Consider the following 27,251-nt stretch of genomic DNA (forward strand, 5'->3'; position numbering starts at 1 on the left):
ATATCGCTTTGTAGTTTTGACAAACTGAAAAATGACATTTCGAAATCTAACATGAAATACTGTACTACCATTATGGCTTCCGGTAGACTTTTGAGATATAATTTTATAGTTTCATTAATTACATGATGTTAAATAAAAGATTGAAATTATGTTCATATAGATGTCTCAATCTTAAAATTCTAGGTGATGCAAAACTTTTGGCCATAGCTATACATTAGGACTCATGCTGCACAGTCATGGGACATTTACTGGTAACTGGTAAGGGAAACAGTGTCATGCAAAGAATCTGAAAGGGTTAACTGAAAGGGTTTAAAACTTAAATATGTATTTTGTAATACAAATATGCTGAAAATAAGCCAGCAGAAATATAATTATAGTTGTAAAGTCCTATCTCGTGCTATGATTTCAATTCAATAAATGATAATCTGCACATCACACATTTTGATTAACCGCTTCTTTTTTTTTTTTTTTTTTTTTTTTAAAACTGTTTAAGAGCTACCTTTCGGTTTCATCAATATCAGAAAGCTACAAGTTAACTAAAACAAATTTTACCTCAAATGTTTGAGATTTCCATTTCCCCACTGGTATTTCAACCAAAGAATTGTTCGTTCTTTGGTTATGAGAGAAGACTCTTCAGATATAAGCGTAGTAGCTACTAATGGATAATGTCTTATAAGCTGAAGAATTAGTGTTAGTAATTAGTGGTAACTACAATACATGACTTAGACTTTGTATATTTTATTGAATTGAACCCATTGGCTATTTTGTTACAATGTCTACCAAGTTAGTATACATGCAAAGACACTGGGTGTAATCAAAAGACAGAAGCACAAATACAAAAAGCATTGTGTGTTATAGAGGAATACTGAGCAGCAACACAGAGCAGCCCATAGTGCACCTCTAATCTTACATTAAAATTGGTAATAGCGCAGGACCAAATCAAGAAACCTCCAGAAATGATGCAGTACAAATCTATAATGTCCTATATTGTACTGTACTGCAGAGGGTTGAAGGTGTTTTAGAACAGCGTAGCACACTACATCACAGGGTACCAGGGAGCTGTTCGGATAACACAGGATAACAAGGTTTTACATTATCCGTCTGGGCTGATCATTTGTTATAAATAACTAGATGGGATAAAGTGAGGCTTGTGATAAAGACCTCCAGTAATTACTGGGTTCACCTTCTTGTCTTCCTAAACTCTGAAAAAAGGCAACACCATGTGTTTGTTTGATGCCATTTGAACAACTTACAGCAGCGTACTATTGTAGCACACAGCTGCAGTTCAAATTAAAATTGCAGCATGCAATTGGGAATAATGTATGAGGTGGATGAAGTCACAAGGTGGGAATAACTACTGTGTACTTTGGGAGAGACTAGACCTTAGTTACATCTTGTGGTTCAGAGCCAGCTGACTTCATTACCATGAAAGCATATGCTTGGCTTCAATAGCAGTACCCACGTAACAGTGGATGGCTAGAAAGTAAAATAGTTAGATAACCTTTTCTTCCCCACTAGAAACTCTTAAAGTTGCTGCAGTTAATTATATTTAGTAAGTGTGGTGTGTTTATAAGGAACTGGACTAAGTGACATTGAAATACATTTCTTTTTCTAATACTCAGTATGGAAAGCTGAGGTTTTTAGGAACAGAAGCAATTCAATTGAGGATAACAAATCTTCATTACAATTGGCAAAAGCATGACAAAAGGCAACTAATGTCAGCAGAGTATTGATAATGACGGTCTGCGTAGTGATTACTGGGATAAAGTAAGTCAAGTATGTTTTAGGTCAGTAGTTATTTCTCCTGGCAACATGAATCAAATTGTGTTGGACGACATTGGAAACAGTTTGTATTCCTTTTTCTTTTTACCTCCGACACACTTTCCCATCTAAAGGAAATGTCTGACTTGGTGATTAGTGCTTCAGCCACATTCCCAAGAGCACCAAAATACCCAGTTATTGCTGAAATGAGTCAAAACACTCCTTAATTACCTTTAAACTTAAATGGTTCTGGGTTACAGTTACTACAAAAACAACTTGTATTATGTTGTATAAACACACATCAGTTCACTTTGACCCACCCTCCCTAGGAATGAAAACAAACTTTGAGCAAAGTTGGCTAAAAACTATGACAGGGTTGAGTACAAAGACACAGTACACGGATTGAATTTCTCTGTTAATGAGTGTAATTTTGTGAGCACCAGCACCAAAAGAAAACATTAAGTCTTTATGTATGTTACATCTGAATAATACTATTAAGAGAGAGATGTGTTTTTTTTTTGTTTTCCAGGTGGTTCCTTAGATTTGAGATTTGAGACCCAAAAAAAACAAAACAAAAAACACAGGTTCTCTCTCTTAAATGCTATCCATTCAGACTGAAGGTTGCCTTTCAATACGTGACTGAATGTAATATTATGTTAGGTTTAATGTAGGTCTGCCTTAACTTCCTTCACTTTTTGGTCCTTTTAAAAAAGGGAGTCATATTTTAATACAGCAAATTTTACTTGGCGTCAGGTGGTCAATGAAGTAATTGCCGTTTAAACAGGATATTTGCCCAGTGGCAAATCTTGTAAAGCATTTTTACATTACATGTCTAATCTGAATTTTCTGCACCCCTCTATTGAAATCTGTGGGTCTACATGGTAGGCAAGTGGTTTTATGTTAAAGTACAGGCATTGAGCTCCAATTAATGCTTGTTGGCATCTATTAACCCGTACAGCAGTAAGCACTGCATTCGTGCCACATGGACTAACTGGCAAATACCCAATTTAAAAATCAGCCACAGTCCATACAGACTGTAGGTTTGCTTTCTTTGCAATGCCAGAAACAAGGAAGACAAAGGCAGATGCAGCTAACCTTTAAAAAAAAAAAAAGTTGTAAGAGAAGCAAATACAGGGTAAGCTAAGGCAACAAATACAAACAGTGCAAAAAGGGTAGCATGGTGAAGAAAATCTATTTTAGAATGTCATTTTTGGGTCTGCTGCAAAACCAACTGACATCATTTTGCTTTCTATTTCTTAGACTACTGTATAGCAAGTATGTGGATCGATTTTTGGCTTTTGTTGGAAAGTCAGCAGTACCTGTATCTACCTGTCCTGCCTGGGAGACTGAAAGATAAAGGTCTGTAAGAGAGAAGAATGGAAAGAACTAGAAAAGAGTCAGGAGTTCAGGAAAGAAATTAGGAATGATTCTTAAAGCACAAAGATTAAAAATACAATACATCCTACCACAGTAATAGAAAGAGTGATGTGACCAACCATAGACCTACTGACAAAACTGTCCATGTGTCACTTTGACTTTTTATTTTACTGTATTGGCACAAACATTTAAACTGAAATAGAGAACAACTACTAGCACAAATACTCATGAAAATTAAGCATCAAGTACTGGGCAATGCCTAGGCTCACATGGGGCTGAAAGAAAAGGTTGATACCTCATTAGTTGGTTGTTATAATTAAGTATACAGTTGTAGTCAAAAGTTTACATACATACCCCAATGGAAATTTATAATTTCTAGAAATTTATCGAAAACAAAGGATTTTAGGAAAAATCTTTTGTAGCAAAAGTTGTGCTTTTGTGGATGAGGGAAAAAAAGTTACAAGAAATAGATGTCTACAATTATAGAAAATGCTGGATTGTAGGTGAACATTCTTAGAGAGTAGAAAAGGGTTAGGCATAGGATGATTGGTGTCATTGCCAATAAGCCAATATGGGAAAAAGTAAAGCGATCTGAAGACCTTAGGCAGAAAATCATTTATTGTCAAAGCTGGAGAAGGATACAAGAAGATATCCAAGCACTTGAGTGTCCCAGTTTCAACTATTGTTTCTATTATCAAGAAGTACAAGACTCATGGTACTGTCACGATGCTCCCTCGGTCTGGAAGAAAGAAGATTCTTCCACCAAGAGCAAGTAGAAGAATTGTGAGGAAGGTTAATAACAATCCGAGATTGACTGCCAAAGATATTCAAAATGAATTGGCTGCAAGTGGGACTGGGGTTTCCATTTCAACCATAGGTCGAGTATTGCATGGTGAAGGTCTCAATGTCGCAGGCCAAGGAAAAAGCCACTCTTAGGAAAATGTCAAAAGGACAAATCGCTTAAAGTTAGCAAAAATGAGGGATATGAGTTCTAGTCAAAGGTTTTATGGAGTGATGAAACAAAAATCGAGCTATTTGGTCACGCTGATAGTCGTTATGTTTGGAGAAAGTTTGGCGAGGCGTACAAAGAAAAGAACACCATATCTACTGTCAAGCATGGAAGTGGTAATATCTTTCTATGGGACTGGAACTGGATGTTCCAACACAAAAACGATCCAAAGCACATCTCAAAATCTACTTTGGAATGGTTAAAGAAGAATAAAATCAGGGTTATGGAATGGCCTAGTCAAAGTCCCAATCTAAATGAAGACTTTTTTTTCCTCATCTACAAAAGCAAAACTTTTGCTACAAAAGATTTTTTCCTAGAATTATTTGATTGAGAAGATTTTAGAAATTATAAATTTCCATTGGGGTATGTAAACTTTTGACTACAACTGTATATATAAAAAAAAGCATTCAGTGTTTGTTTGTTTTTAAGTATACAATTTCACCAAGAAGTATACATACAGGTCCAAATACCAGTACATTTCCAAGTTACTCTTAAGAATATGCAAAAAACCACACAAAACACTGAATATTGTCTCCTAAATGGTAATTTTATTTTACTGCTAATTTTATTTACCTTGCTGTTCAATTAGACAGCAAGGTACAGTTAGTGTTAGAAACCTTAACTGCACAGATACTTTTTGATGTAACTGTATTATTCAATTCTTGCATTTAGTTACACAGCCCTATAATGCAAGCTATATTGCATTGAACAGTACCTTGATATAAGCCATTAGCTATAGCAAGACTCAATATACAGTACTATCTTTATTTGAAAGCATCTTTCAATCCTTAAGGAAGTCAAGTCTATGGAAGGTCCAAAGAGAGAAGAGAAGAGAACAGATCTGATGCTTTAGGAACAGTCAAAGACGAGGTATACATCTGGCATGAATGATTCATTGGCTTGGGATGCAGCTGTTTTGTTTTTAGTGGGGAATTTATAACATTTACTAGAGGACTTGAGTGTGGTAGACTGGACCTGCGGATACTGGACCATATTTTAAAAAAACATGAATGTGTTGCTGCGCTTCTAAAATGGCACCCCATACCTACCCTACCAAAGTTATCTGGTTGTCAAATGAATCAGTCAGAGTGGTATATAAAGTTCCGAGTCGTGCTGGTATGGTGACATATTTGCACTGGTTGGAACATGTGTTAGCCAATGTGATTTCTGCCGCTATTCCTGTAATTTGAGAAGATGTCGATAGTTAGAAATCAATAAGTTTAGTTAAACTTACATTCTAGTGTAATTCACAATTACAGTCGCAGACAAAAGTATTTGGGCAGTTAAAAAAAAAACCAAAAAAAAAAAACAACACACAAAGAAAGTGATTTCTATAATTTCTAAATTGTTCTACTGAAAGATATAAATTAGAGATTCAGCTTTATAATAAAACAGCAAATGATTACATAACATGCATACAATGAAAAATAAAATGCAAAAACTAATTTCATACTTTGACAAAAGTATTTTGTGTGCCCACACTTTGCTTCCTTTACAGCTTGCAGTGTTTTTTTTTATATATTTTGAAAACCGTTCCTGGCATCTTCTGGAGATATTTTTGCTCATTCTTCAACACATACGGCAATCTTCCTTTTTTTCAGAAATCCCTTTGTAGACTTCGCAAAATGCTTAGAGTCAATACCCTGCTGGAATACAAACTTCCGTCCAATAAGCCTTCTAGCAGTCGGTAACAAATGAGTGCAAAATTTATTGATATTTTGCAGCATTCATTGATCCTTCTACGATACAAAGGTTGCCAGTGCCTGAGGAAGAAAAACAAGCCCTACCATCACACAACCTCCATCACGTTTAACACTGGGCATGATTAACTGTTCTTTAAATTCTTCTCCTCTCTTCCTCCAAAACATATTGTTGCTTTCTTGGTGAAAAAAATTGTATTTTGGATTGACCATAAAATTTGGTTGTAGAAATCGTCAGACTTCTTCAAATATTCAATGGAAAACTAAAAATTGCTTTCTTTAATGTTTTGTTTTTAACAAAGGTTTGCATCTTGGTTTTCACCCATGGACATTCATCTTAAGATATCCTTGAATTGTTTGCTCCTGAATTTCTTGACCACCTTCTCTCAATTCTTGTGTCAAATCTTTTGCAAATCCGATGATTTTGCCGGGCTGCTCGAACAATTCTTATTCCAGATTTTGCAGAAATTGTTCTTGGTCTTCCACACCTGGAGCTAGTTGCAGTAGTTCCTGTCCTCCTGTGTTTGTCAATAACAGCCCACACAGTGCTTCCTCTGTAAACCAAGTCTTTCTGCTATTTTTCTGGTAGTTTCTCCTTTTTCATTTAGTTGTATCACTGCCATTTTGAGATCGTTGCTGTACTCTTTAGTTTTAACCATTTTTGTCCAATTTATTTTTTAGCACTTGATTATGTATTTATTCTATGATTATCAGGTGTTGGTTTTCAATAATGATAACTGTCAATAATTAGCAACAAATGGGTTTCATATGAAATACGTTGATTGCCCAAATACTTTTGTCAAAGTATGAAATGTGCTTTTGCATGTTATTTTTCATTTTATGCATGTTATGTAACAATGTTGTTTTATTATAAAGCTCTATTTTAATTTATATATTTTAATAGAACAATTAGAAATTATAAAAATCACTTTCTTTGTGGTGTTTCTCTTTTTTTTTTTTTTAAACTGCCCAAATACTTTTAGTTTACGACTGTATACATACTGTAGCTACTGTTCTTTTCTCAAGTGCATGGTCAGATATGCTCCTTTTGAGCACCATTGAGGCTATGATAGAGATTAGCAGGACGTCATCTAAAATACATAAATACATTTAAGAGCACTGCAAGTAGCTTCAAATTAAATGTTCGTCCCCTGAATGCATTTACCCTTAACTTTTTATGAGTGGTTCTAGCTGCACTCACCGGAATTGCTCCTTATTTCTACTTGCTTGCCTCAGATGTATGTAACCTGGGCTACAATATCAACTAAAATGTCTTCATACAAGTACCAGCCAGTGCCATCTGGTGAGCTGCCATTTGTCAACAGTTTTGCTGGCAATATACTGCTGTGCACTAGATGGTGCTGGTGCTTACTAATATAAAGACACATCTGATCAATCCTACATAACATAGGTCTAAGACAGGTAACTACAACTGAAGAGCAGCTCCTGGACGCCTTAGCACAGACCTACACAATATTTGAGTAAATCGCAATAAGTACCACTAAGAATGATTGCAAACATCATTAAAAGGCACATGAACAGTAACAAAAAAAAATATTGTATTTGAAGCTACAGTACTTACTCTTACACATACTGTATTACTGTAATTTAGCATCACAGTTAACACAAATCCTAATCTACATAGTTTCGATAATGTCATATATGTCACTAGAATAGATCTTTACCTAGGAATGACAGAGGCTGAGAAACAGTTAAGTTGGCATACAGGTTAAATCAATCCTGATGCTACAAAAACAGATATTCATCTGTAATTCAAGTTTTGATGGGCAAACCTTTCTAGCAAACACAGTTACCAATTTTGTGAAATCAGTGAAAACTATAACCTGTGAATATTTTTTTTTAAAAACTTGTTAGACTATGTGCATCTACCTATAGTGAAACAATGACATAAAAACAATACTTTTGTTGTACTCTTTCTAGTAAACATGCCATGCTAAACCAATCTAACTGCAGTACTGGCTGCTTTCACAGACCCTGATTACCACTTGGGTTCCTTATCCAAAGGAATATTAGGTAGTCCAAGATTAGTACTAATCAGGGTCTGTGAAACAGGCAATATAAATAATTTCCAACTACAGCAAGACACCTGTAAAATTCTAAATCCTGAATTAGGACAGCTTTTTCAGTTTTGAACCCTGTGTACTCTATCGGCAAAGGAATGCTTTATTAACCATTCTTGCCAAGTCTTGAATGAACTTGCAGAGGGAGGGCAGGATATCATCACTCTTCTCATTGAAAAGGATGTTCAGAACATTTGAAGACCCTGCTTTTCCCCCTGCACACTGTCAACACCAAGTGAAATCATTATCTAGTGTACCAGACAGTCTTGCAGTACAGCTGTACCACGTACAATAGTTGATTTTGCTAAAATATTGTTTAAAAATGGGCACAACCATCATCTTTATTTTTGGTATTTGTACCACTAAGTGTTTGCTGTCTTAAAATTAAGATATTTCTTTTTTTTGCTCGCAACATAATGTCTGTAAACTCTGCTAAAGTAATTATACGTACATCTGCTGCGGAAGACAGCATGTCTTAAGACCCTAGGTGGAAAGTCTGTAGCCACTGGTATCAGTTTCTTGCTTGTGGGTTGTGAGTTCTAGGAGGAAAACCCCACAGGATCATCGAGCCTTCTGTAGCAATACAGTGCTTGGAAAGGTATCATTGAGATACAGCATACATTAACTAAGTGGAAAACTGTACTTGTGTTTTTGTAAATGTGAATCTATTATTTCTCTTAGAGTATATGAACAGATCCAAATAATTTCTAAAGTGGACTCCCAGAAGAGTTGTTAAAAATCAAGGCTGGACAGGCCATCATGGGGATTGGCAATGTTCATAATAGTTCCATTTAGTGGAGTAATGAGCAAATTTGAACTAGAATGTTATATGTGAATTCAATACCTAAAACAAATTAGTGAGCATGTCTGTGGCTCTAAAAGCAGCTAGAAGTATGAGCTGCTTCCCTATCACTGCCATGCTGTACTGCCAGTTGCTGAGGCCCTTCCCCTTTCAAGTGTTTCATCTTCACTTGAACTATAGTTGTCCAGACTACTCAAAAGCAAGATTGGACATGGCTAGTTTACAAGACAGCACATCCAATCTAAACAATAGAGCAAACCATCTCTCTGTCTTGCTAAGTTGTTACATGTAAACATATAAATAAGCAACCCTGCTCCATGTCCCTCCTTCCTTTTCTGTCCCTGGTGAACTCGGACAACTACATTTCAGGATGTCTTACTTGTTAGGCCTTACCCTTATGGCTCTGCTACATGAGACGTTACAAACTTGTAAAATCTTCAATGAGGCCATGGTAAAATCCATACTGTTTAGAAGTGCACTAACTAAGATTATTTTTAAACTAATTACACACACACACACACACACACACACATATATACACACACACACACACACACACATATATATACACACACACACACACACACACACACACATACATTATATATACTGTATATATATATATATATATAGGTACATAAGGACCGTTTTATTTTATTGTTACATGTCCCCATGTGTTGCTACAACTATTTATGTAAGGTGTGTGTATTGTTTTATTTTTTATTTTTTTACATTTTGACCACTTTTTTTAAACTTTTAAATTGCATTCCCTGCCTCAAGATGGCTTCCCATGTATACGTATGGACCTCTCAGAACTACATTTCCCATCATCCTCCTGCTCCCATATGTAACGGAGATGGATTTACCAGTGAGCAGGGGGATGGTGGGAAATGTAGTTCTGAGAGGTCCATGCGGGTACATGGGAAGCCATCTTGAGGCACATAATGCAATTTTAAAAAGTTTTAAAAAGTGGTCAAAATGTAAAAAAAAAAATAATAATAATAATAATAATACACACACCTTACGTAAACAGTTGTAGCAACACATGGGAACATGCAACACAATAAAATAAAAAGGTCCTTCTGTATCTTTTAAGGATCAAGTGGTGTATTCACATTTATGTAGGCAAATCAGGGCGACACACAAGACAAATATTTGCTTATCCCAGTACTTTAAAACAGCGGGTGAATCATTCAGGTTAGAATGTATATCTTATTTTATTTATTAACATCTTTGACTTAAGCACCATCAAATCTTACAAAACCTTTTTCTTTTGTTATAAGAGAGCAAGGAGCTGCCTTATGTCCACAGCTAAGAGATCAAACTTCTATTAGCAATCTGTGCACTTGCAGAGGATGTGTGATGCTGGCTTTGTACCTCTGATATATGGATATATGTAGACAGACTGAAGAGCATTCATTATGTGCGCTGCAGGTTTGGATAACTGATGCTTGAGGTAGATACTGAGGTGGTAAAAAGTGTACATAAAAAGGAACCATCTAACTTAAAATTGCAGCAGAGGTAGAAATGTTAATGTTTTACAAAACCACACTGTGCAGAAGTGACACTGAAACAATAGCAGAAGAAGCAGAAGCAGGCCTGGTGCCTTGCATGAGGGCATCCCAGGGAAGTGGGGACATGCAGGGTTCCACAGGCATGCTAGAATAGCTAGAGTGTCTGCTATATGGGCTCTTACCTCAGACTTCTCCATTTTGTTCTCAGCATCAACCTGAGTAACAATTTCATTCATATTCGTCTCTAGCACCATTCCTCCCATTACCATCTCAGCCAGGATATTGTGAACCTTTCAACAAAACAAAAACAAGAAATTACTCCACACTCTTCAGTTCTGTCATGTATAAAAAGCAAACACTGAGAATACTTTTCCATAAGTAACAAGTAAAGAACAAAAAAACTAAATTTTGTCACGACTTTTAATGGTGTATTGTTATATTTGATTCTAAAAATGTTTTACTTTTAAATTTCAAAATGCATTACTCTACCAATGTAAAGAAAATGGTTCTATGCACCCAATGAGCAGTAAAATCTATCTATACCAACTATCAAAGGGACTACCCTAAATATTCATTTTTTCATGCATTTTGTGCTTGTAAAAGACAAAATCACTGGATTATTATTATTATTATTTATTTCTTAGCAGACGCCCTTATCCAGGGCGACTTACAAGATATCACATTATTTTTTACATACAATTACCCATTTTTACAGTTGGTTTTTTTTTTACTGGAGCAATCTAGGTAAAGTACCTTGCTCAAGGGTACAGCAGCAGTGTCCCCCACTGGGGATTGAACCCACAACCCTCCGGTCAAGAGTCCAGAGCTCTAACCACTAGTCCACACTGCTGCCCTAAAATTCCTCAATCCAAATAGCAAGTGAGGCAGCTACTGAACAGAGAATATTATCATGCCCTGTAGTGCAAATGTAGCTCAGCCCTGCCCTAAAGAAGACAGTCTAGCAGTCAGCAAGCCTTTACCTCTCTGACTGCCAGTCAATTAGTAAGATACAGAAGAGATGGTCATCATTTACAGTACAGTTAAGATGATGATACGCGGATGTTCAGGGAGACTGCTGTCAAACAATGATACACAACACTCACTCCTTTATACAAACCCTTACTTTTATATCAAACAAACCCAAAAAAGTTGGTCATAATGATGAAAAGATTTAACAGCATATCCAAGGTCTGGTGGGAGAGAATTATAGCTTACAGGTGCAGAGAAGACATGTACTCTATGAGATTTATTGCCAGATGTATTTGCTCATGTAAAAGGCAATGGCATCATATTGCTATTACTACAATCTTAGTTACAGAATATCTTTACAAATTTAAAAGCTGGAGGATACTGTACAAAAAATAAATAAAAATAAAAATGTAATTCTCTGATCGAAGATTTAGTTTTTTGATGTTTTACTGCAATTTTTTCAAATGTCCCCTATTACTATATAAGTAAAAATAAATATCATATATATATATATATATATATATATATATATATATATATATATATATATATATATATATATATATATATATATTCTGTTTTATTTCTCAATATAATTTTCTCATTCAAGATGGAAAAAAGTAATCCTATGAAGGCAGATAAATAACTAAATAACTAAAATCACTCTATGCCATAAAACAGTGCATCTTATTTGTACCCCAAGGGTGCAGAATTTAGCGTGTCTTCAGTGTGTCTTCAGTTTACGCAGCTGTAATCCGAGTTAAATGTTTAAAAAGGACATTGAAGGACATCAAGACTTAGCAAGTTTAAGCTAAAATGCACTAGCAGAGAAGCAGGTGTGTTTTAATAGTCGTGCAGCACCAACAGTATATTTTGTTCTGAAGCTATGTGTTTTCACTGGGTTCTAAGTTGACTTTTTGAACCCACAGCTTCATTATATTTAATGCCAAGACTGCAGCAATATATCACTCCTATTGGCTTCAGTTCTGTTCCTCTTAAGATGAAGGATGGCAGCTTCTTGTCTAAAAGATTCAAAGTTTTCCACAAATCGGGTATAAAGACGGCAGGACAGTGGTTATTGGCACCAGTTCCATGAACATCCTCAGCTTCCAATGAACCAGATAAACAAACCACTGCCTGCATGTACCTGCATGATTTACACCATATGTGGCTGAAAAATAAACCACTGAAGAATGCGTCATAAGAATCACATAAAACTTGTCGAGGAAAACATTTCCTCTTCAAAGTCTTTAAAAAAAACTCCTGGAAAGTTTTAGGGCAGCCTGTTATATCCAGGCAAAGTGTCACTCTTGTATGTCCCCTCTTGTTGTCTTTACCTTTTCAAAGCCTATGACAAAAGATCTTGGCATTTATCTGTCTCTCCTAATTAATAAAATAACGTCTAAAAGTTCAAAATTATTACAAATAAAACACTATTTTCACATGCAAATGTGCCAAATGAGAGGTCTCATCAGAAATATATAGTTAAATAAAGGTTAAAACAGTGATCCACATACAAAAGAATAATGGGTTCTATATGGTCAAGTGAGGTCCTGTTTTGATCACAGTGGGAAGTGGAGCTCTTGTGAGATGTTGGGTTTAATGGAGGCTGGTTAAATACACTAGAAAGGTAACTGAAATGGTTCTTTTGAGTATTATTTTCCAGCAATCTACTTACTAAATTCTAACATAAATCAGAACTCTTTTTTTTTTTTACGTAGTTAATTAAATAGACAATATATGTGCTGTTTCTGAAATGAACAACCCCTTCCCTGCCCAAATCCAGATGTTATCCATGCACCGGAGTGTTTTCTCTTAAATCAAACTGACACTTTAACAAACATTACATACAACAACGTACCATGGCACAGCAGGAAGACAAACTCCACTTGTGTGGGAGTCAAAAGCTTCAAGAAGATGATCCACAACTCGATTTGAGATAAATAAGTTAAAAAGTGAAAAGTCATTATTTTGACAATTACACTGGACAGATTAGCAAACAGCTGTTTGACTCTGTTGGCATTGAGGAAACATTTGCTTTTCAAGGTATATAACAGTCGGGGCTGAAATCTTTCAAAATCAAGTGGACGTTTAACAAAATACAAATGGGACCGATTACAGAACCGGGATTTAAAAAAAAACATTAAAATGTACATGCTGCATTGACATTCAGGTATCAGAATTCAGGAAAGCCAAATATTTTTCAGTCTTGCAGAACGATAGGAAATACCAACAGCTATCTAGGGGATTAACAGAGTGAGGGGCTTTGTACTACAGTTGGGTAATGCTGTCCAGACAACTTGGAAATACACTTTTTGAGGAGATGTTTTGAAATGACTTATATTCCTCTAATCCCTCCTCTCCCCCCCCCTCCCCCCCCCCTAAAAAAGTACTTAAAACGCCTGTGAAATACACCCCCAACAAGAGATGGAAATACAACTACTAGTATTTTTAGATAAGCACCAGTAACACCAGAATATTGGGGGTTTACCTCTATTTCCTTCCTGGAAGGCTTACATTTCTATGAGTTACTGGGTCATTACGCCATACCATCCAGAATATCCAGTACTGTCACTAGTATATGTATAATAAATTACAGTACTTTAGAGTGTTTTATAAATAAGGGTTATACGCAGACTGGCTTAGCTCAACTCTAGCACAAGATACATTTTGTATTATGTAAATGAATGCTCAAAACCATATGGACATACCAAACCTTTATTCCAATAAATTCCTATGCATTTGGGTAGTAGTCTAAATAGTAGTGTAGCTGAACAAGTTCCATGTAAACATACATAGGGAATTAATGTTTGAACGCACCCCTGCCTGGGTACTGTCAACATACTGAAAAGGCAATAGATTCCCCAGGTGCTATGCAGCTGTGTGTCATTATAAAATTGCTAACTTCAACAAAAATTACCAAAACAAGAAAAAAGTTCAGCTTTTGAGTTCTGCAATGGTTGTATCTTTGTTCTGAAGAAATGTGAAATTGCCATCAATTGCATTTTTCAAATCTCAACAAGTATATTTGGGATAGAGAGTGACACAGGAATGAAACTTGACTTCAATCCCATCCCATCCTGTGAAAAATGTTTCAATGTAAATTTTGTTCCCATCCTGTACCACCAGAATTTTTTCCCATCCCGTACATGTTTTTTTTCATTCCCGTCTTATCAAAAAATGTCCTGTCCCCTCCCGTGTCGTGATATTTAAGAAAAAGAGAAGAGACCGATTTCTTTTAGCCTCTCGCTGTATGACATTTTTTTCCTTGTGTTTTTCATTCTCATCCTGTTCCTTGTTGAATTTTTAAAATTTAATTCATTACTGTCATATGGCCTATTGCAAGAACAACAAGAACCACATAAACCTACTTCAACCGTTTTATTATGCATAACGTGTTGAGAACACACACAAAAAAAACAAACACTTGAGGGCCACAGTCTTTTGAGTTTTACTCCAACTTGAACTCCCAATAAGTTTAATTAATCCAATTATTTGCCAAGGTTTTAGGTATTCTACAGTTTTACTGTAAATGTTAGTTGCAATCAACGACAGCAAGATGTAGTGTGGTTGAATTGAATGGGTGGGCCAGTGACATCACTAAATGGGGTGAGTCAATTAAAATGAGCGTCGTTGATACAAGGGTTACTTGTGGTACTGTACTTCCTGCAGCCTTCAGTCTTGCTCCCACCCGTTCCCGCAGCCTTCAGTTCCGCTCTCATCCCTTCCCGTGAGATTTAAAACTCTTTATTCCCGGTCCCACCCGTTCCATCCATACCCACAAACAAAGAGAAATGCATTCCCGTACCGTGGGAATCCCGTGGGGTCCGCGGGCCCCGTCCTAATGTCACTCTCTAATTTGGGACATGCACCCCCTCACACTGCTGTAAAAACACAGAGCTATCAGTCACCATAACCTACATGCACTTGTAAAAATGGAATTATGACAAACAGACTGATGGACAGATGCCTCCACATACTCTCATATGTCCTTATAAAGTTTTGTTACAGTTGCATAAACGGTTCTCTAGATAAAGGTCATGTACATGTGCAAGTGTGACACTGATAGAAGGTTGAACAGACTGAAGGACTAAATATACAGTATCCCCAGATTCTTTTTTTTTTTTTTTTTAATGAATTTAGTCGTTGCCAATTATTTTTATTATTTTCTCCCAATTTGGAATGGCCAATTATTATTTGAAGCTCAGCTCACCGCTACCACCCCTGCACTGACTCGAGAGGGCGAAGACGAACACACGCTGTCCTCCGAAGCGTGTGCCGTCTGCCGACCACTTTTTTTCACACTGTGGACTCACCATGCAGCCACCCAAGAGGTACAGCGTCGGAGGACAATGCAGCTCTCGGGCAGCTTTACAGGCAAGCCCGCAGGCGCCCAGCCAAACTACAGGGGTTGCTGGTGCGCGGTGAGCCGAGGACACCCTGGCCGACCTAACCCTCCCTCCCCCCGGGCGACGCTCTGGCAATTGTGCGCCGCCCCCCTGGGAGCTCCCGTCCACGGTCGGCTGTGGAATAGCCTGGACTCGAACTCGCGACATCCAGACTATAGGGCACATCCTGTACTCCACGTGGAGCGCCTTTACTGGATGCGCCACGCGGGAGCCCCCCTGTATCCCCAGATTCTTAAACATTCAATACGAATGTCTTTAGCCAGTCACCACAATTGAACAAGTGGTTCTCTAGCTGTGTGTAAAACTCTGGTCTGCACCCATGTTTACTTTGTCATCCATTTCCAGTCAGTTGTTTTGGTTTCTGTTCAAATTCATAAAATGTATTTATTTATTTATATATTAATTAATGGTATCTACATACATAGAGTATGTCCAGCAGGCAAGAGTGAATACAACGCATTACAATACATGTAATTGCAATGAAGTTCAAGGCATCAATAGATGCTTTGCACAGTCTACACACTATATTATACTCTAGTACTCCACACCCAAGTTTCTCCAGAAGCAGAATTTAGACCTGAAGCACTGTTTAAGACAAGGTTGGCCCACATCAGGTCTTTGCACCCTATCCAAATATCTGAATCATTCTCCCCAATACAACACTTCCATGAAATGAACATTAACAAAAGGGCACACTCTATCACTGTACCTTATCCACATGGAAAATTAAATCCAGCTCACAGACGTTCTCAAAACATTTGTCTAGTGTTTCCACAAATACCTGTTGGAAAAAAAGGGTGTTTTTCAGTTAGGTTGCAATTAGGTAAAACTAGACATCAAAATAAATACCTGTAGTGCATACAATATTTTACATGAATATCTCAATATCCTAGGCCACCTCCCACTATGTTGGGAAGGGTCCAGGGTGCAGAGGGGAGAGTAAATGAAACAAGATGGTCTTACATACTGAGCTAAGGAAAACATAACCAGAACTTGAGCTTCAGGGTCTGGAAGACAATTACCTACACTGATTCCTGGCAGAGGCCAAAGATTAACTTTTCACCCTTTTCTTTTCTTTTGATGTATTTAAACAAAACACCACCTTTCAAATGCCATTCCAGCTATAGGCTATAAAGTACACAGACATTACATTTTAGACACTGATGCAAGACAGTCGCCTCCTTGTGCTTGGGAAAACCTAGAAGTAGAGAAACTGTATTCTGCGCCAGTTACAATGTAGCAGCTTGAGGAAACGCACTGTAGTAGTTCCTTAGTTTCCACACTCCCCCCCCCCCCCCCCCCCCAGAGTGAAGCCTGTTTAACCTGCCACAATAATGTACATCTGATGATAGTTACCTCCCCCTGTTCACTTCCTGTGTTCCAGGTAATAGGACTTCACTTCAGTTAAAGTGAAAATAACATTGGACACAGGATTTCAGTACTTATCAGAATACACAGTTCTAATGATTTTAAAGCAGCCCATACGCCTGCTCCAGTCCACCTTCTAAGCTTTCATGTACAAATAGCGCCCTCTGCTGTTTTCCTCATGCATCAAAACATCAAGCTGTATAAATACCCTATTGTACTATAACCCTTTGACTACATTGAAATAGCTTGTGTGACTATTTATTCAAGGTTATTACACTTATACAATTTAAAAATTCTGTTATTTTAAATGGCAATAGAAATGAAAATAATGCATTTTTCTGTTAATTAACCATTAATATTTGTTAATTTAGTTTTAAATTTAAATACAAATAATAGAATAATTTGACTTGGTTCACCTCTCTGCTAGTGACCCAACATACTACAATAAAAATAGCCTAAGTAATTAAACTGTGAAGTGTGCCCTTATGAGTGCTGTTGTGGAGAGTCCAGATCCTGTATTTTTCACAGTCTAATCCACATTAGTTTCTAAAAAGAGACATGCAACAGCCAGCACAAAAATATATATTCTTCTAGCAGCAGCAGACACAGACAGTTCTATGTTTACTGTTAACATATGATTTCCATATATGATATAATGACACCATATATTTAAGTTTATTGCTTTATTCATTTTTATTGAAATTAAACATTTCCAGTCATTTATATACAATTTTATTTTTTAAATATTGATTGTCTATGCAATTGTCTTCAATAAAAAGTTTCATTATGAATATTGCTATATACGTACACGAATGTCGCATGTTTGTTGTTTTTCTAATCTTAAATCTCCACAGGTTATGTATGCCAATGCATGGGTGTCTGCTATAAATAAGGTGTCAGATATTGCAATTTGCCTACTTGCCGAATCCTATTATTTACCTCCTTAGATAATTTAAACCACGAAAAGCTAGCACACTGCAATGACGCTTTTAAAAATGCACGCTCCAGCTCCCAAAGCTGCATTCATATTTGATGTGCCTCATTCATCTAGGTATTAATATTTCAGTGGCTTTTCACATCACACTTCAAGTTGCATTAAGCCAATTAGCAATGCTTTTCTATATTTTATTCAAACGGATCAAAAAGTAATACACACACTACAAAATTATTCACGTTTGCATAGCTCCATTTCTAAAGGCACCATTTTCAATCACAGGGTTCGCAACTAGAACAGTCACTGATCTTTCACACTTCACATGGCTGATAAAATTTCTCATAGATTTCTCAGTTCTGTATTGCACTTCTACAAATGAGATTTTGCACTGCACCTTACAAACAAAAGCTACTGTAACCTACACACTGAGTCTTGGTGGCATTGCATCACATGCTGCAATACTGTTCAGGCAGGTTACGTGTGTCCCTGCTCCTCTTTTTATACAGTGGTTTTATATGCTGCAGACAAGACACAAACGTGTCACCTCTCAGACTACCCAGCATATTCACTTTTCTATAAATTGCATGCATACATTTATTACTGGAAAAGGCGCTTTTTACATGATATAAGGTGGATCTTTGATTTAATTGCTTTGACGTCTTTTAGCAGGCCAAATACCTCAGCAGCAGCTATAAAAGCCAATGTAATTTGTTTATAGTGTAAAATTTTGTAGTGGAAGGGCTTAGTTTATGCATCAGAGTATTTTATTTGTTAGTTTGCAGCACAGGGATCATGCTCAAAGTACAAACCTGCCTTTCTTATAGTATATAAAGTACCAAGCATGTTTTTCATAAATCACCAATATACAGACTTTGAGAGGAACTGTGCTAATAAATAATACATAAAGTAAACAGTGTACCAAATTAATTCCATGACTGATGTGGTAAACTAATATGAACAGTGTACACATTAAGTGTGGCACCTTAAATCGCATCATGTTAACTTTTTTAAAACTCAGAACCTGTCGAATTGCAACACTCTGCCACTATTGGATCTGTGTGGTATTTCTCAGGTTACTGGTTACACGCTAGTAGTGTACCCGCTGAATTTAGAGAGAAGACATGTTTGAGCCATTTCGAGGCTTCAAGGGTGCTTTCAACTTCTAAGAAGCCACCGGGATGCAATGGCTGAAAAATGAAATACAGCAAGATAACAACAAATCATTGAAGTGAAATGTGAAACTTCACACTTTTACCAAGCTGCTCTTTGAGCAGTCTTTTTATTTATGCATTTGTAACATACCTGAATTAGATCTAAGATTCCCAGTTCACTTTCTGAAGAATCCACACAGAAGACAAAATATAATGTAGCATAATGTCTGTAAATAAGCTTGTTGTCTGACCCTCCAATCAACCTAAAAAATAAAAATAGAAAAACACAAGAGCTTTTGACAAGGTTAAATGTTACACATTAAAGTATTGATGGCCAGAGCTAACAAAATAATTGGCTTCAATTAAGGCATTTTCAAGTTTGACAACGGTATCCTATATCTTAACTGTAAAGACAAAGCATAAATTAGTGTTAAGGGAGATTTAGAGCGAGGCAAAACTAAAGAAACAAATTAAGTTATACAAACAACAAATACTTATGTCAGTATACACTATTTGATATCCTCATTCCTCGTGTACAGCACAGATACTGCAGTTTTACTTCAGGATTAAATGACTGAGGAACATATTTTGAAGTGCAAAGAAAAGGCACATTTTCAAAAAGGCATAAAACAACAGATTACAGGAAGCATCAGTTCATTTATTGTTTAGACAGTAGTTTCTTGCTAGTTATATACCGTTTCGATAATTTGATATCTGTCTGTAAATGTTAAGTTTCTTTGCATTTGCGTGTGCGTAGATCTGCTGAAAGAGTTCAAGTTAAGAAAAGCTTACAGATATTAACCCGAAAAGAAAGAAACATTTCCAAAAAAAGGCACATTTTCGATGCGCTCTGATTGTGATTTTATGTTGTTCCACATCGTTAGCGAGGCTAGTCATATGTAATGCTCACAGGAGCAAAGCGGGTCAGTGAATCTTTTCATGATGAATTATGGAAACACTTGCACGACCTGTGGATAAAAATGATTACTGCAGCAGTTAAATGAATCATAATCCAAAATGCCCCCATCACTTTACAGGTAAGGACATGGGGCTTTGACCTGCTAATGTGCCACTTTTTTCCATTCTGAAGCCAGTCTCAGTAAGATGAAACAATTTGGCCACATGCCATGTGTCTTCAAATGGATATATTAATCTTCCACCACACAAGGCCATCTGCCAGGGGAGATTAACACTGTGAGAAATGTTCATCTTTTGTTCCTTATTCAGGGCCAGAAAACAAACACTGTATTTTAACATTTGTCCAATAACCTGTAGCATACAAAAGGACAACTTTTCACAACAAACAGCATGAATCAACCTGTAGTTATTTGATTTTTTTCTGACAGCTCCCCACACGGGGTTTCTTCCCATATGTCACTAAAAAAAGCTGATGTTTCCAGGGAGAACGTTACTGTTGCAGTATTTTCTAAATAGGACTAGGAGACATGCAGTAAGATTTAGAAATTGTTTACCAGTGGTACTCACTTGTGGTTCTTTCAATCCAAGGGGATCTGACATATTTGCCAGGTCTCACTGACTGATTGTAGCCTAGTTTGGTATTGTTCAATTATTTCAATGCCTGCAAAGGTTTTCTGTGCAGTGTTTGTAATATTATTGATCAATTGATCATGTTGCTGTCTAAATATTTTAGGTTTTTTTTTTTTTTTTCTGTCATCTACCTCGCTCGAACGTTGTAAATCTTAATGTGACTTCCAGCTCATAGAAGCCAAACTATCTCATACAAAGACATTTCAGATGTCTGTATCACATCAAATCAGGGTCTACAATATATTGTACGTGTAAATGTCACTCAGGAGATGCGTACCTGTATAGGTGGGTACCAAATCAATAAATATACCAAAAAGATTGTGTGAGGAGTAAAACAAGCAGGCTACAAATGAGGTACATGCTGGATCACTGAAAACAGTGTTGGTGTATACAGCCCACTAGAAACCAGAACCACAGCCCAATTCAAACCTCAACTTATTAAAGTATGTGGACGAAAACTAAAAACTGATGACTTAAAACATGTATAAAACAAACAATGAACAATCAAAAGAAAAAACATTCTGGAGTACAATGCACAGAAAATTATTTAACCTTCAAAAATGGTCCGCTGTTATCAAAGCATCTTTAAAGCAAATAAACCTGCAGGTGTTCAGTACAGTGAACGACTGCTTGCAAAGTTACTGCAGTCTGAGCCAGTGCTAAAAAAAAAAAAAAAGTTGAATATTATTGCTTTTGGACCTCATAGTACCTCAAGGAGACAGTCAGCACCCCTGTTTTAAGGATCCATAGTGGCACACTTTTTCATATGGATAGTTTGCAAATTGTCTAGGTTTTCCTCAGATACAGCAAGGTGCTATGACCTACTGGTCTCTGAGCCCCAAGTCAGCAAAATACCCTGGGGAAGTTACAGTATAAGTAATCATTAGTTTAATTATTTTTAGCACTTTCAGCGAACAAAACAAAGCATTCCATGGCACAGCTTAATATGAAGAGAAATGTATATTCAAGGTACTGGTATGACAAAAAGGTACATTAAAAAGCAAAACGACAACCATATTTTGTCCGAGATGTGTATATATTGTACTGGTAACCCTGGAAATAGAATGTTTGTATCTACAGTACAGTAGTTTGTATCAAATTGTTTCTGAGACAGTAATGCCTTCCTGCCCCAGGTACAATAGCAGCTGTCAGCCATCTGGGCTAACTCTATCAGGTTTCATGGGACAAAGCAGCTTGCATTACCGGTTATAGTTTAAATTTGATAGCTTACTTTACAAGGACATCTACTGTTTACTAACCAGATTATACTTTTTGTTTGAGTGTTTTTTGCAGCTGGTAAACACTTTAGAACATGTTTTTTTTTTCTACGAAGGTTTACCAGCTGCAAAATAAAAATGGGTAACTATATAAATATCATAGTACTATGACTCCAAAAATGGTTATAGACATGACTGCTGGCTGAAATTTCATTATAAGCCACCTATAAGTTAATACTTACATTCCACCTTCCAGGAAATTACAAACATTTTCATCTCTTTTTGAGACCAAGTGGAATGTTTCTCTGATAATTTGCTGTTCTGTATCTTCACTCTGGATGGAGGGGAGACAAAGATGAAAGGTTTAGAAGAGGAGTGAATTGTACTGTAAAAGAATGACATCACGATCGAACAAGAACAAAGAATAAGATCAGAACCAGCACAGTGTGATTTGGAAAGATTTGCCAACTAGTAAAAGTATTTTGAATTTCTTAAACAAAACTTCTGATTGAACAGAGTATACACTTTTCCACAGAACCCCCGCTAAAATAACATTTACAGAAAAGCCTTTTGTAGTAACAGAAGAACTTCAGCAAGCTCTTACAGGATGGATCCAGTTCAAACTGATAATTATATGTAGACACCAGTACCAAAAGTCAATGGCTACTGTGGTTTACCTGTATGTGGAAAAGTGTGACATGTGAAAAAATAACACAGCCAGTGTCAGGCCATTTTTAGTGACACTTAAATACAGAAAGCATAATATACTGTATTTTGGGAAAATACAACATAGGTAAACCCTTAATCAACTATATCCCTATAAATACAGCATGCACTTATAACGAATCTCCTCCTAGCAGCTGATGAGTTACTAATACTGGCATCCGCATAAGACACATACATACCTCTCAATTACAAAGCTTGTTCTTTAGTTGAATGGTAAGACATTGGTCTTTGAAACGGTTTGCATCCAACCCTTGCCTTTCCATTCAATTCAATGGGCTGAGATGCCAACTCATTACACTCTTAATTACAAAATGATGCACTGTAACAACACATAGTGTGTATCTTCAGCACATACAATGCTGAATCGTGTGATAAGTGATTTCCGTTTCTATGGCAGTACTTGTGTCTTAGTTCATCAGGAGTTTGGCAAACAAGTATTCTTAAATTGATAAAGACATTGAGAGGGGACGAGCACAATTCACCCAGAGGAAGCACAAGCCTTCACAAGACCCTCATTGCTTATGTAATAATACATTCTATACTGAAGACAGTTCCCTTCTTGATGTTGCTCTTTCAGAAAGTCATGTCTGCCTGAATCAATAATTTGTGTGAAAAAAATTTAAAAATACTGCCCTTGAGGATGTTTATCTGGTAGTTTTAAAAAGCACTGATAAGTGGGAACACAATTTGCCAGATGCCAGCATGGCGTGATGAAAGGAACCTTGAAATACAAACATACTGTACTGAAAATATTATTAAATTAATAAAACAAAAACCATGATCTTTCGATTGGGGATGAAATAGTACTTCACATACAACCAGTGCATAACACTGCACCCCTGTAGTGAGGTAGAACAACTAAATCAGTTACTTTAGAAAAACAGAATAGAATTATGCGATCACTTCACAGAGGTAGACTATTAGTCTATATATATTGATATATTGTCACTTAAAATACCAACTCTACTTCGACTTTTTTCCTGTCCCAAAAATAAGTACATTCCTTTTTTTTTTTTTTTTTTAATTTAGTCGTTGCCAATTAGATTTTTTATTATTTTCTCCCCAATTTGAAATGCCCAATTATTTTTAGGCTCAGCTCACTGCTACCACCCCTGCGCTGACTCGGGAGGGGCGAAGATGAACACACGCTGTCCTCCGAAGCGTGTGCCGTCAGCCGCCCGCTTCTTTACACTCTGCACACTCACCGTGCAGCCGCCTCGGAGCTACAGCGTCGGAAGACAACGCAGCTCTGGGCAGCTTATAGGCAAGCCCGCAGGCGCCCGACCAGACTACAGGGGTCGCTGGTGCGCGGTGAGCCGAGGACACCCTGGCCGACCTAACCCTCCCTCCCCCCGGGCGACGCTCGGCCAATTAAGCGCTGCCCCCTGGGAGCTCCCGTCCACGGTCGGCTGTGAAATAGCCTGGACTCGAACTCGCGACGTCCAGGCTATAGAGCGCATCCTGCACTCTAGCGAGTGCTTTTACTGGATGCGCCACTTGGGAGCCATAAGTACATTCCTTTAAACTGTTGACAAGCACTTGAGCCTTCCTACAGCCCAGGCTGGTGCATTGTGGAGGCTGTTCTTAAGAGGTGCGTTTTATAAAGAAAAACACAACACATCTTAGTGTGACCTAAGGTTCAGTTGTTTGGACTGGAATGCCATTGAGTTAGTATGTGATTGGAATGCAATGCAAAACAAAAGGCTGTTACTGTACAGGCTTGTCAGCTGCACAGTGATAGTTTATAGTCTATTAAACAGAGGACTTTATATGTTTAAACTCTATATCTTTAGCCGTGACTGAATTATTTACCCCCCTATTTCCATAGTCAAGACTGGTCGCCTTAATCTACTGAATGGGGATTTAAATGGACAACTCACTTAATCCACTGGGTTACAAAACAGAGGGATTTAGAGCTGGATGACAGACTCATTAGTGTTGATATACAGACATCCAAATGAAAATCACAATCGTTTTTACACTCCTTTCTACTTCTGAAATGTGTTTTTATTGCAAGTCAACAATATCTAATACAGTTGCACAACATTTACCTCCTTTTTGCTTGTATCTATTCAAGTATGTTTTTTTTAACTGAAGAGATAGCAAGCAATGTATATTTGTACATATTATCATTCTAATATGACAACAGCCAATGACAGTACAGATAGAACTTTTTTTTTTAATAAATGGATTGCATACAAAATAAAGTTGTAAATGTCATATAGGTCAATTTTGTACCTACAGTGTACATGTAGAAAGATATGGAAGACAAACAGATACTTATGAACTAAAAGAGCAAGATGGGGGAAAGATGGGGAATAAAGATACATTTATTTAGTGCAAAATATCAGTATCTCACTGTGTTTTAATTACAGCTGCAGTATTTTAAATAATGGTAAACACTTTGCAAACTTCCAGGCATAAAAATGTTATTCAAGGTTTTCCAGAAAAGAATACAAACCTGAACAATTGGTGTGGCTGCCCTTGAATCTCATCTCCTCGTAGTTTATTAAAAAGGGAAGGTCTGTCCATTTCCAGAGCTCATTTTCCTATTACATGAATGTGACTGAACTAAATCATGTGACATGCAGCATTGTGCTGAGAATATGCAGGTCAACTGGGGGAGGGGAGGGAAAACATACCAACTCCACCAAGCTACTAACAAACTGAATCAAGTCTCTTTTGAAATGCATCTGCAGCTGCATGAGCCTGTAACACATCCTGATGTTCAGCAAATGACACTGGAGAGCAGGGCTATGTAATATCCCCCTAGCAATGCTGATCTGCTGATCTAATCAATTAGTTGATTATTTCCAAGCATTATTCAGAACTACAATTATGCATTCTGTGAAAAAAGAAATCTTATACAATGTATTGTATATCCCCCACACACATCTAAACAAATATCCAATCCATTCAGTGCTTTGACACTCAAGGAACAAGTCAGTTTAGATTTTTTTAGATCAACTTTTTAATCAAGATACCAAAAAAAGTCATTTTCAAATGAGAAAATAAAATTGTATTTGACTTAAATTTACATTTCACTTCTATTTAATGCCAACTAGCTGATGGGAAAGTGAAAGAGATTTATTTTGTTTAATCGTTACAGAATAATTCAGTTGTACAAACAGGTGACACTATGCGATAGCTTGTCTTCACAGTGATTTTAATGATCTTTGACTTACAACTTTAAAGCACTAATTCTACGGTGCACTTTAACACAATGGTGTCTGAAGCATATATATATATATATATATATATATATATATATATATATGCTTCTGTTCAGATCAATTCAATAAATCCCATTGTCTTTACATTTTGAATATACGGTAAACACTGCAATGTAATTTCCTTTTTGTCTGTTTCTGCATATTGAGGGGTTACACTTCACAAAGGTGATTTAGACAATTGAAAAGAGAATGCAACTGCACAAGTGGCTGATTGTTATTAATGTGGATTTGAATGTTACCGCCTATTGAAATGAAGCCTTACCCAACTCTGTTTTTTTTCTTCAAATAACTTCAATAAAAAAAATTTAAAAAATTTAAAAAACCCAACAACTGAATGCTAATGTGAGTGGAAATGTTCACTTTTTAACCGGACCTTAGGGCTGACTGAAGTTTTCATTTTTAAACCCCTACCTTGACCCTGCTTTTTGTGGGTGTTAACTGGGCCACAATTATGTACAAAACAGGAACCCGTCTATTAAACTCGCATTAAATTGTCTGGATCATTATAAACTGTAAATACCAATAAAACAATGTACAAAGTACAGTATGGTGAATAACTGGATATTTCTGGTATTTCCTGTCAGACAAGTTTTTCGTTTGTGATTTATGAACTACAATATTATAATTTTAAATGAGACCCTGAAACACACGTTTAAACCCACAGACACATCACACACACACAAAAAAAAATCTGAAACACCTATGAAATCACCTCTGACCAGTTTAGATGTCATTGAGCATGATGAATCACATAGTGGCGAATGAGCGCAATCAAGACCTGACAGCAAGAAGATTCGCGTCCTTAGCAATACATTGTAGCGGTATATTAAAATGTCCTGCATTTATAATAGATAGATAGATAGATAGATAGATAGATAGATAGATAGATAGATATGTACTTTTGTTCTTAGACATCAGTACTGTGATGAGTGTGAGAAGGTCAAACAATAGTATTTATTTGACTGGTTGCACCTGCTGATGCAGAAAAACACAATGAAATCCGAAATCCATGTGAACAAAAATGTTTCTCGAAGCTGCTCACAACAGACTTGACCTTATCGTTTCGTAGATTGATAACAACGGCTTTTTTCTTGCTCATTCTAACTTTGGCTACATGCTACACACTACAGTACATCATCATTCAATCATGTGATACTCACATAGTGTTCGTAGAATTTGGAGAGCCGAGGTTTGCCGTGGTTATTGAATATGAGGATGGCTTTGATCATGGTGTCAGAATAAAAGGACAGAGGTCAAGGTATGAGGGTCAGTCTGTGTTAGACTGTGGGGTAACTGTCACTCTGACTCGGTCTGTAATTGTTTTGCTCCCCGCTTCCACCTGAAAATCAGCTACACACCCTCTCTGCAATCGCAAGGCGGAAACACTCCACGTCAATTCATCTTCACAGCTACAGCAACTGAAGAGGGACAAAAGCAACCACTCTCCACCAA

The 27,251-nt window shown here is 36.8% G+C and overlaps 1 protein-coding gene across 3 annotated transcripts in view; it reads right to left on the bottom strand.

The window, feature by feature from the left end:
- Positions 1-27,251, bottom strand: part of LOC117433313 (AP-3 complex subunit sigma-1) — a 30,928-nt gene extending 3,677 nt beyond the window's left edge. Inside the window, exons 1-6 of one of the 3 annotated variants that reach the window (XM_034057266.3) lie at positions 26,960-27,251; positions 22,083-22,174; positions 19,227-19,338; positions 16,332-16,403; positions 10,427-10,534; positions 3,081-3,122 (exon numbers count right to left, since the gene is read on the bottom strand). In XM_034057266.3, the coding sequence (XP_033913157.1) occupies positions 3,087-3,122; positions 10,427-10,534; positions 16,332-16,403; positions 19,227-19,338; positions 22,083-22,174; positions 26,960-27,028 (489 nt within the window). In that variant the 5' untranslated portion in view covers positions 27,029-27,251 and the 3' untranslated portion in view covers positions 3,081-3,086. The remainder of the gene's footprint in view (positions 1-3,080; positions 3,123-10,426; positions 10,535-16,331; positions 16,404-19,226; positions 19,339-22,082; positions 22,175-26,959) is intronic. The other 2 variants (XM_034058900.3, XM_034056616.3) reach the window with 2 other exon arrangements.

This window comes from Acipenser ruthenus, chromosome 1 (genome assembly GCF_902713425.1).
Source record: "Acipenser ruthenus chromosome 1, fAciRut3.2 maternal haplotype, whole genome shotgun sequence".
Lineage (NCBI taxonomy): Eukaryota > Metazoa > Chordata > Actinopteri > Acipenseriformes > Acipenseridae > Acipenser > Acipenser ruthenus.